We start from the raw sequence: 12,413 nt of genomic DNA, 5'->3' as shown, positions 1-12,413 counted from the left end.
CGATTAAGCGAGATAGATAGATTGATAGGAGGTATTCAGCTACCATGCTATCCTAGCTTACATTGCATGCCTAACTAACCCTCACCACCATTTCTGGGGAAAAGCATTTTGTGTGACTGCCTTGTTAGAATGTTTGCTGGAAAAGAGAATTTCCTTTCACTGGAAATCATGTGAAATTCTTAACTTCCTCTAATCTGCTGGGGTCATTCTTTTGAACTGATCCATCAATCATTCTCTCCATCAAAGCTATGTGGCTTTCATTGTGTCACACTCATTCATAACTTTAATTGAAATCAAACAGCATCGGATTATCTGATAAACTTTCAAATTGGACTAACAAGACATAGCTAGATCTGCATTCAAAAACACAAAGGAAAAAAAAAATTATTTGCATACCAATAGAATAATACCAAGTACAAAATCACTTTATAGCATGACAAAGTTTTATTCTTCAATGACAATTTTAGACAAAATAAACAAATATATTATTTGTTCTTTATTTTGGCAAATAATATCATTTGAAAGCTTTGAGTATGTACTGTATGCTTTGAAGGAGATAAAAATCAGTCTCATTTCAGTTTAAGATTAGTTGATTTATCTTGGACACATCACAAAAAAATTGAGTAAAGAATTTCTCTTTACTTTTATTAAACATCATTTATCAAATTCCAATTCCGTGTTGTGTTCCTATAGCAAAAACCTCAATGGATTCAATACTTGTTGATTTATCTTGGACACATTGCATGTCTTCCACCATCCACAGGAATCAAGGCTCCTGTTATAAAAGAACTTTCATCTGAGGCCAAGAAAGCAATTGTTTTGGCTACTTCATCACATTCTCCAGGCCGGCCAAGTGCGTGAGTTTCTTTGCTCCTCTCTAAGAACTAAATAAAAAAGAGAGAAAAATAACCATCATAAAATTGTTTTTTGAATTTCTGTTTATCTTTTGTTGCTATTCTTATGAAAAAGAAAAAAAAAGATTCACCATTTCACTTAATCGACAGTCAGCTGAATTGACACCAATAGATTAAAGTTGTCCAAAGCAATCAAAGACCCAAACATTAACAAGCAAGGGTTTGCCACTTGGTATTCTGGAAGATGTAAGGTATTTCTCATTGATTATCTTAAGAAAGAAATACCCATCAATAGCAAATATTAAAAGCAGTATTAGTGTACTTGAAAGCTGAAATTGCTAAAAACCGCCACAAATGAAGAAGTGCTGTTATACCAAGACAAAGCACAGTATCACAAGTTGATCACAACGATGGCAAAACGACATGAATTGCACTTCAAATTGCTTACCCCAGCTTCTTTCAGACCTCAAAAGAATTTCCTAGGAAAGAGACTTGGCTCAAATGGAGAAGTAATATTAGAAATTGAGAAGTAATTTGAGTCCAAAGACAAATCATTCTACAAAAAAGGTATTAAATTGTTAATAGAAGCATTGGAATCAGTATCACCATCAAAGAAGACTTGATGAATAAAATCAAATTTTGTCTATAAGTTGTTTTATTATTTAGGTCAAGGACTTTATTGAGTGATGTGTTGTCTAAACACCCTTCATTAGATTTTATTTCAAGTTCACTAATATCAGATCAATATGTGATTACAGGAAAACTGAAAATACCTTCAAATTGTACTTTCATTTAAATATCTAAAAGTTTGTTTACTAATTATGATAAAAAAGCATTAAATTTAACTTTATGAATTCAATGTTGTTGTATTGCCTGCACGTTTTTTCATGTTCAGCAGATTTTTCTGTTCTTTTTCTGTGCAGTCATCCATATGAGTCACCTGACCCAAGCATAGCTGATATGAATAATACTTCATAGCTGTACCTTGTTCATTGAGTATAACTAACTTTGTGTAAATGAATTGAACCAGGTGGTCTCTATATTTCATAGTTAACACCTGGAAGGAGGGGGGGGGCTGAAATATACTTCTTCTACATATAATTTCAACAAGCATTCAGGAATCTATTTTGTAATTAATTAGCTTTTCAGTTTTCTATGACACTATATTACTCTTATGAGGTTATATCCTCCAGTCCATAATGAACTATTTTAACATTGTTTTCTTACCATTAATTCTGTGTGTGTACACACACACACACACACAAAACACATAATATACGTTTTTATTTTTATTTTATTCTGACCCCTAGTAGCTATTTTTTACAGGCTAAAAAAATTGTTCCACAGATCCAAATTCTCTATACATCTAGTTTCAAGTCTGGAGACCAAAAATTCAAAGAGAAATTTGGTAGAGACATTACACACACACACACACACACACACACACACACACACAAGGTCGCTTATATATATATATATATATATATATATATATATATATTGCATCAAGAATTCAATGAAATGCTCGATCACAAATGTGAAAGCTAAAATAGGAATTATTTATATAAAAACTATGTTACATATTTCAGAGACGTACCATATAAAAATGAAAAAAAAAAAAAATGATCAGTGACTCACAAAAAAAACAAGATTTACATATGTGTATTTAGGCAACATTTCTCCATTTAAACAAACACTTAAAACTAACAGAAACTTCTGTTTAATCATACTTGTTTTTATATTTTAAAACATTTTTGTAATGATTTTTATGAAAAAAAAAGGAATGTTTCTTATCATGAGCGTTTTTGATTGTTCATTGAATCATCAGGTGAAATTGCAAATGGAGAGAAAATGAATTTTAATATGTAGCTGTGAAATGGGTACATGAAATAAGATAACGTTTTCACTGTTCCAGTGTTAACAATTTAACGATTTAAATTCCATGATGACAGAATTACCAACATGGGATAAAATTGTATTATATCAAGCATTTTAAAATAGTATTTCTGGTTTCACACATTCCAAAACCAATTTTAAAAAAGTAAAAATAATCAAAGCTAACTTCATCAAAATCCAACAACTTATAATTAATAATATTGTCCATGAAAGTAAGACATTTCATAAGGTAAAATAATTACAATAAACAATCACTTACTTTAGCATATGCTTCATCTGTCAGACCTCCTCTCTTTTGCAATTCTGTGATGATAACGCCAGGACTGTAAAAAGAAAATTTACATAAGTACAACCTGCAATATTTGTGTTGTTAACTAATATGTAAGCAAAATGATTGGGTAGATGTTAAAACAAACTAGTATCAAATGAGGATTTAAAAAGATTTAATATGAACAAGAATGATGGCAGTGATGAGCATGTCTGCTATGCATCACAACTATGCAAAGAAATCCAAGTATGAACTTTTATATTTTCTTTTCATCACCCATGCAAAGGATTGAACCCAATATAAACAAATCAGTGTGTTTGTTACTCTTGTCAGACTAACAAGCATGCAACAATCAATGGTTTGTTATGAAGCAGTTTGAAGTTCATATTTTGTTGGTCCTTTTTGGATTTGTAACAATTGCTACTTTGTTAAATAATTTGAGGTTAGTTTTGCAATTGTTTCCCCATTTTGTTTGTGACAATCATTCTTTTTTATTCAAATTGATAAATGGTTCATGTAAAACAAGATTAAAAAAAAAATCTTATAAATTAGTGTTATACTACTATTACCAAAGCCTCATTCTGATTTACTATAATTTCTTTACTTAGTTGGAAAAGAGCATTTGTCAAACACTAGATATAAAAACGACATGATTCACTGATAAAAATAAATTTAGCTTCACATCACAGGTCGAGACATCAAACTGACATAAGGATTGCCATCCTACCACACACCTCACTGGTTTCATTTCAGTTATCAAGAACTATACAAGTTTTCTCACTAACAACTATTTACATCTACAAGTATTTGTGTTTATAACCCTTTTTATTCAACTAGGTATGCTTATATGAACTTTATATTTGTTTAAAATTTGTATTAATGGAATCCGTAGAAATATTACAGGATATCCTATATGAAATATTTTAGAAACATGTTACAATGTCAGCCATCAGGGCTTCTGAAAGGCCAACTAATTTGAGCATATCTAGTAACTTTGAAAGTGCAGCCAGAAAGAGGTTCATATCTCATTCTAAATTCCCCTTATTAGTGGAATGAAATTTTTAACTTTCAAACAAGAGAGCACAAAAACAATTCAGGTAACTCAAATAATTCTGCCATTATAATACTCTTTTCTAGAAAGTTTGCCAAAACTGAAACAAACCGTGAAGAGTTGAAAAAGAAAGAGAAAGAACAACACATGTACTTTAAAATTATAAAGGGAAATATACAAGAACAAAGTTTTATTTGCTAGTGGTGAACAAAAGGAAAAGTTCAGGAAAAAAAAAGAAAAAAAAAAAAAGTAAAACTTTTGAAAAAATAAAATATCCAAAAAAGTTTATTTATTTTGACAAAAATGTTATTGTTTTGCCCTCTCAATACCTAGAGTTAACATTTTTAATTTCATAGAAAGGTCCATTTGTGGTCAATTTTAAAGTTTGTACTTTTTTTTTTTTTTTTTTTTTTTTAACTAAACCATGTACTTTAATTTCTGTTTGGATTTTGTCACAATATAGGTTTGTTTCATTTTTCTTTTACAAAGAACATTTTTCCAGAAACATTATAGTAATAAAAGGCTGCATGAGAATTGTTCAAGTGTTGAACAAAATACACCATTTCTGTATCATGGTTCTTCAGTGTCATGAGGAATTTCCCAGAGACCAAATTTTTTGTAGACTTTTATGGTCTACCATAAGTAAGGAAATATCCCATAATGACAAATTGCCAAAAGAAATTATTGTATTTTTAGCAAAATGCGCTGTTATTGATTTTTTTCTTTTTTGGTATTGATTCTTCAAAACATTTCCTATTTAATGGTATATTAGTAATATTAAGTTCACTAAAAGAAAATTAATAATTTATTTTTCAAAGATTTAAAAATAGTTTCTCGTAAAAATAATGAAAATATATATTTTTTTGCTAATCTGAAAGAATAATTATTATTAACATATTCAACAAATTTCACACTTCAAAACACAATGAATGAAAAATTAAACACATTCAAAATTAGGATTTTCAACCTTAAAATCTGATATGTGCACAGTTGTTTTTTTTTTTAAATTGTTTTATCTACAATCCTCACCCTCCCTACGATACAATATATTTTGTTCAGTTTCGGATGATTATCTTAAGCATATTTGTAACTACAAATAAAGGGAGGTTTGTCGGCAAATTATATATATAAATAAACATCGATTATGAAAAAAAAGTGCACCATTATAAAGTTCATTCTTCACTTAATAATCGGTGAAAATTTTGTATTGATTGGATAATTACTTGAATTTTGGTAGATTTTTAAAGAGAGAGACTGTAAAAAAATACTTTACTCCCTCGTTCCGTTTTGGCCATGAGTACAAATAGGTGAGCAAATTCTCTTAATCATTAGTAAGAATAATTCAAGGAGATAATCGATATAATCTAAGGAATATTACTCAACCAATTCTTCCATTACAGGTTTTAGTTTTTGTTTGTGTGTAAGAATAATTAGGAGACTGATAATTTCTGCACAATAAAGGAGAGTAGAGAGGTACTCATTTTCAGGTTAAGTATGTAGGTAATGACAAAGCTATTAGTATAAGTTTATCATAAGTCAAGGTCATTGGTTGCCCTACTAATATCTTTCTGAATATAAATCAATTTTAGCATATAATGTCCATCATTCATGTAATTTAGGTTTTATTTAATATATAAAATCATGTTGAGATTTTAAGTTAGACCTAAATAGCATTTTAGCTGACAAATCAAACTTTCATTTAATAAATTTTAATTTGTTATTGTTGTTCCATGTCATTTGTTATGGACTAATGTACTTTGTTAGTTATAGATTATTTAAGAAATACTTAATCTGATATGGCAGTGTAGACATTCTTAAATAATCATCTTCAAAGAAAAATCAGTTAAAGGAAGAAAAACTCTTAAGAGTTATTCACCTTACCTATTAGTATTCCTTAGATATTTTTAACATAGAAATATTTAAAAAATTAGAACTTAATGAATTTCAAATAATGCCGGTACAGTACAGCTAGTTATTTATTTTTTCTCTTAAGTTTGAAATTAGTCTAACTTACACATCTAGTCTCCAAAAAGATGCAGGTTCAAATCTTGAAAGTGACAGTAAAATTGTAGCATTTTTGTTGATAACCTTTTATAGTTTGACCTTGAAAGACATATGATTTACCTATCTGTAGTTTGACAGTACAATGGTATTAATAACTATTCTTTAATTTTAGCATCTTTACTCAATCTTCAAAACATTTTTTTCCATTTGCGTTTTCTTGATGTATAAAAAGGAAAGACATTTTTTTTTAAATTTTATTTTATAATATCTGCATCTGCTTTGTTTTTTAGTAGCCAAGTAGCAAAGAGATGAGCAATAGTTGTAAACAGATTTTCTCAACTTACTTGACACTGTTCACCCTCACTTGTTTTGAGGACAATTCTGAAAAAGAGAAAGATTAGTTTGCTTTTTTATGTTTCAGAATTTCTTAAATGAAAATTGACAATTTATATTATTTAGACCCATGGCACAACAAATAAAATGCAAATAATAATCTACTTAAAATTGAAAGTTCAATCCCCAGTTACGGTGATATCTATACTCCAAATATTTTTTTTTTTTTTTGTGTATCGATATTCATATTAAAAACCCTTTTTTCTATGTATTTAAAAAGAAAATACAACTTTGTTATATATGGGTTGTGGAATTGCATTCATCTACAAAAGATCGAGCTAATTTGCATATTCTTTTAAACATTCATTTTAATTAATTCCCTATTAGTTTTTTCGGTTTTCTAATGGGATGATCATCTTTAGTTAACTCTTATGCATAATTATATTCATGCAGATATTCTACATGATTTATACTTGCATAAAAAGTTTATAGTAAACACAAACCTCTTTCTATATATATTATGTATGCGTATATATATTAGTTTAAAAAATTTTGTCTACCAAACTCCTGTCAGTTTTTGGTCTACAGACACCAAACTTAATATATAGGGTATTCAAATCCATGTAAAACTTTAAATTTGGGAAAATTGGTGCAAAACTGTAAAAATTAAAAAAAAAATGGAATTTGCCAGGTGAAGGTCAAACGACAGCATTACGAATATGCATGCGTACCGTAATAGCTGTTGGTTCATGTTTTAATTTTTAGCCTTGCAGCAAACATGTTTTCATAGCTCAGGCATTAATGTCAAAGGAAAAAGTAAATCATAAGCTTAACATTTTGGTTTTGATTCTTGGTGGTGGCCACGAGTCATTTTTTTAAATTTTTTAAATCATTTCTATATATTGGGTCCAATATAAAAATACGAAATCTGCATTAATCAAAATATCACATTTAAGTGTATTTTACGCCTGGGCAATGCTGGGTGGCCAGTTAGTTAAAATTATAACAAGGAATTACTTAAGATTTCTACCGGGTTATGTCTGAAAGAATAATAATCTACACTTGTGGATTAAGTTAAGGATTCAGTTTGAAATTTCGTACAAATTCCAGAGTTATAAGATGCACCTGAAGGAGATTGGAAGTTACATTAGTTGAAACATTATGAGAATTAACTTCCAAGATGAGAACAGTAATGCAAATAATCCAAATAATACAAACTAGTTTTTAACTTTATTGTTTCAATTAAACCATTTGCTAATATGCTAGATAATAAGTCCCTCCACCCATTTAGATATAATAACTTCATAACAAAAATCTTCATATGCTGATCTGTTCTGCCATCTGATTAGTCTTCCAGAAATTATGCTTTCATTTTGTCTTCATTAAAAAAAAAAAAAAATCTTCCATTTCATCCAGCTTTTCCAAAAAAGAAATTCTTACTCACTTTATTATCTACTCCTCCTGTACCAGACTCTCAACGTACTAATTGTTCATAGCATAATGATATAAACACTAATTATTACAGAATATGTCAGGACACATTCTGACTGTTCATGAAATAAAGAAATATCGAATTGGATGCAAAATACAGACATGGCAATTCTTCCACTATACATGTCTTTGAGAATTTCCAAAAATTATTTTATAACTTTTTTTTTTTTTTACAAACGTTTTCTATGCAAATTGTTTCAGTCTAAAAGGATTTCACCTCTCCTGACCGAGGAGAGAACAGCTGATGTGGAATATCAGAACAGATTACATATATATCATTAACACAAATAGTTTAGTTGTTTGCGTTTCTCCATTTTCACTTATCTCTATTGCTATTTTTATGACAACAAATTTAGGAAATAACACTATCGTCATAGACTAAATTTTTAGTTAAGTCTTTTAACGAGTTATATAAATATTTGAATAAAAAAATACAAACATTTATAAAATTATTTAACTAAAGTAGATATTAAGATTCTTGTGATATTGAAATGTGAAAGAAACTTTAAACCTTTAAATTGCTTTCAGTGTTTTCTTAAATAAACTTGTGGAAACACAAGAATGTTTCTTCTTTTTTACATTAAAATGTGAAAATTACTTTATTTTTATGTACAATAAATAGCATTGAAACTATTTTTTTTACTTCTCAAATTTATCTTTTGCTTAAAAATAATTTAAAACATGTACATAAATATTTGTAAGAACAATTAAGAGACTGAAAGAGAGAAAACCTCCCCTTTTTCGTAAGTAGTGCATCTAATCATAAACTAACACTAAAAAGAAGTAGAAAGAAGGAATGTAAAGAAAAAAAAAATGTATTTTATAACACTGTTGTTTGCATTTCTTAATTGCTGATAACCTAGTAGGACATTACCATTTTAAGATTGTATTTGAAAATAAACATTTCCTTAGATTTTTCAATCTCTTCACAAAAATAAATTAACATTATATTTTGTCAGATTGTCACAAACTTACAACTCCATGATGCATAGGGTTCACAATACTGAGATGCATGTGGAGAGAAAATACTTCAAAGTAATCAAAACATGCATTCATGTGGAAAATTTTCAAAAGCATGTGGACCTGATCTCATCCCGGTTGTGCTATTAAAAAAGTGCTCCGCTGAAGTAGCGCAGGTTCTCTTCAAACTTTACAACAAATGCCTTAAGGAATCTTGCTTTCCTGCCTATTGAAAAACTGTTTCTGTGGTACCAGTTTTCAAGAATTCTGGTGAAAGAACTGACCCAGTAAATTACTGCCCCATTAGCCTCCTCCCACTTTTTGCCAAAATATTGGAGTCCATTATTAACCAAGCTCTAGTCCATCACCTTAAACTTCTGACCGACCAACAATACGGATTTAGGCAAGCCCGTTCCACGGCAGACATCCTAACTAATCTCTGAGCATATATACCATTCACTTGACAAAGCAGGGAAGCGTAGAGCGGTAGCTCTAGATATATCTAAGGCTTTTGACACGGTATGGCATGAAGGTCTTCTCAGGAAAATCAGATCATATGGTATCACTGGAAGAATACATAACATAATTAAATCCTTCTTAGATAAGAGAAAAATCCAGGTTGTCCTCGACGGTCGTACATCTAAACAATATGATATAAATGTGGGAGTGCCTCAGGGGTCTATCCTTGGACCTCTGTTATTCCTAATATTCATAAATGACCTCCCTGACAAAATTACCTGAGAGATGGGTATATATGTTGACGACACCATGCTCTATAACAGACACGACAGGAAAACAAATGAACACATATCTAAAGAAATGGCAGAAATACTAGAGGATGACCTCCGATCTGTAGTGGAATGGGGACAAAAATAGATGGTCACATTCAATGCTGCTAAGACTAAACTTGTTTCCTTCAATAATTACAAGAAACATTCTCTACCACCAATAGCAATGGCCAAAGACTCTTAATTTGAAAGCACATCTTTTAAACTCCTTAAACACAGGAAACATGAGTTGGAAAAATGACATTGAGAGCATTGCCAGAAACGCTGAGAAAAAGGTAGGTTCTCTCCACTGTGCTAGAAAGCTACTAATGCCCAAAAGTATCCTGTACCTCTATAAGGCCACCATTCGCTCATGTATGGAGTATTGTTGTCATATTTGGGCTGGTGCATCTGTAGTATTGGGAATCCCAGCTTAAATGCTATCTAGGTAGTTGTAGAAATAGCAAGTTATGTAAGATTATTTTCGATTCCCATCAGAGAGTTTAGTGGGGTCACAGAAGGTTAGATTTGACATCCGTCAAATTCAAGTCACCTTTTGTCAACCTAGTTAGATGCACCGGAAATTAGGGGTAACGGGAATTGTGGTCGTAGGTTTCCGGTTGGCGACCACATGGGCTGGAGTTGGTCTTGGACAGCAAAAAATGTAGACAGGAAATCTTGGGTCTCTGACAACCATGGGTTTCAGATATAGGCTTGCCTTGTAATAAAAGAATTGAAGCTTCAAATCCATCTTGTGTTATCAATGCATCTGTCTGCAGCAGTGACCACTCCCCATTAGATGGCAGCCCAGCGACAAGAAAATATCATCTGTTGGACAAGGCAAGCAGGTATGTACACATTATATATTTGTGCATACATGTCGAGACCCTTCAAGGCAAGAAACTGCAAGAATAGAACACACACACACACATATGTAAGAACACACAGACTTTAAAAGTACCCTAAAAGAGAACGATTAGCAAAGTAAACGATTAAACGAACAAACAACTAGATAAATAAATAAATAAACAGGATGCAAAAGACAATCTTTAACACATCTGCTACTAGTCTCTCACTCCTAGACAGGGTTCAAAAGAGAGTCGCCAACCTAATAGGTCCTGAACTGTCATCTAAGCTTCAGCCTCTGACCCATCGACGTAATGTAGCATCTCTCTGCCTGTTCTACAAGTATTTCAATGGTGAATGCTCTGACGAACTGCAAGCACTTGTGCCCCCTTGACGTAAGTACCCCTGACAAACCCGACAAGCAGAAAAATCCCACCCCTTCACAGTTGAGATCCCTAGATGTAAGAGAGCCTTCTACTCCAGTAGTTTCTTCCCCAGAACTGTTGGACTTTGGAATTTCCTTCCGAGTTCCTGCTTCCCCAACTGTACTAACATGCAGAAGTTCAAGTGTAACGTGAACCAACATCTTGCTGCCCAACTCCCCATATAGTACCCCTGTAGCTTATGTCCCTGATAGTAGCCCCCTACAGCAAAGTGGCAATGTGCCTTGTTTGGGGTGAAATTGCAAAAAAAAAAAAAAAAACGAAAACAAAAGTTACTTAGAAAAGTTTTAATTCTATGAATCAATTAATTCATTTTGCAGTTATCAAAATTTGCACAGATTTCTAGAATGGATCACATATTCTGATTTCAAATCTCATTGCTTCAAAATAAAGAGTATTTAATGCAAACATCTTAAATATAAAAAATTAATTTTAAAATAAAAATAAAAGTAAAATGATGACTTGAAGTTTAAAATAGTTGTTTTTCCTATTCAGCATTAAATTATATTTTGAAATTTATTTACACATTATTTCTTTATTCTTAAGTGTCATTTTCAGAGAAACGCAGATAAAATACTATATTAATGCGTATACATGGCTTAAACAATGACCCGATTTAAATAGATAGGTTGGTCAACTTGAAATGCAACTTCACTGATAAAGAAAATCTTTATCGCTCTATCTATACAAAGTAAAATAAAAATTTCAACTATTTCTTTAACAGGTCCATAAGCAAACATTACATATAAAATTCTGTTTCAGTCACATTTAATTGCTTATTGGTGCTTATTGCTACTAGAATTATTTTAGTTTTATTCAGATTCATCGATTTTCATACTTTGCTTAGTAATTTCAGCATTAAATTAGAAGAGACTTACTTCTTTTATCTCTGACCATTATAAAAGTAATCAGGGTTGCTTTTTCGTATTGCATCATCTGTCAGCTCATATTAATCATGGTCTATCTTCACACCATGGTTACTTTTAATGCAGTATAACTAAGAAGATTCAGACTATCACACAGAAAGAATGTGCACATTTGCTTACATTTATTTGACTGACTGAATAGCATGCATTTGGATGGTGTACTCTCGGAAGACTCTTAAACATACTTTTTACCTTTCAATAAATGTAATCGCCATTGCTTAATGATTTCAACAATTGTAAAACATCTTGTATTACAAGGTCTTTCAATCTAGGGATGCTATATTCACATATTCTGTCCCACAAATGTAAAAATTATAAAAGGGAAAATTGCTGCCACATGGTTCTCTATTTTAAGCTAAAATATCCAGCCTAATATAAAGATCAGGAATATCCTGACATAGGGTGGGAGACATCTAATTAGTCAGCCCCTCATTTTGAATGGTGAGGGATTGGCAGGCTAATTAAATCACAAGAAACCTGTTGCTAAGAGAAAAAAGATGACCATGAGGGTCAGAGCAAGAAAAAAAGAAAGAAAAGTTAGTCAGTTGGAACTAAGAACCAGGACAGAGCAGAA

General features: G+C 31.0%; 1 protein-coding gene across 1 annotated transcript in view; it reads right to left on the bottom strand.

Annotated features, from left to right (window-relative positions):
- Nucleotides 1-421: 421 nt before the first annotated feature.
- LOC145276897 (3-oxoacyl-[acyl-carrier-protein] reductase FabG-like) overlaps nucleotides 422-12,413 on the bottom strand; it is a 64,710-nt gene continuing 52,718 nt past the window's right edge. Inside the window, exons 7-9 of the mRNA XM_080128339.1 lie at nucleotides 6,418-6,454; nucleotides 3,010-3,073; nucleotides 422-884 (exon numbers count right to left, since the gene is read on the bottom strand). Of these exons, the coding sequence (XP_079984465.1) occupies nucleotides 726-884; nucleotides 3,010-3,073; nucleotides 6,418-6,454 (260 nt within the window). The 3' untranslated portion in view covers nucleotides 422-725. The remainder of the gene's footprint in view (nucleotides 885-3,009; nucleotides 3,074-6,417; nucleotides 6,455-12,413) is intronic.

Source organism: Euprymna scolopes, chromosome 5, assembly GCF_053919585.1.
Source record: "Euprymna scolopes isolate OS-2025 chromosome 5, ASM5391958v1, whole genome shotgun sequence".
In the NCBI taxonomy this organism is placed as follows: Eukaryota; Metazoa; Mollusca; class Cephalopoda; order Sepiida; family Sepiolidae; genus Euprymna; species Euprymna scolopes.
Note: the sequence above shows the minus strand (reverse complement) of the source record. Positions and strands in the feature narration are given on the sequence as shown.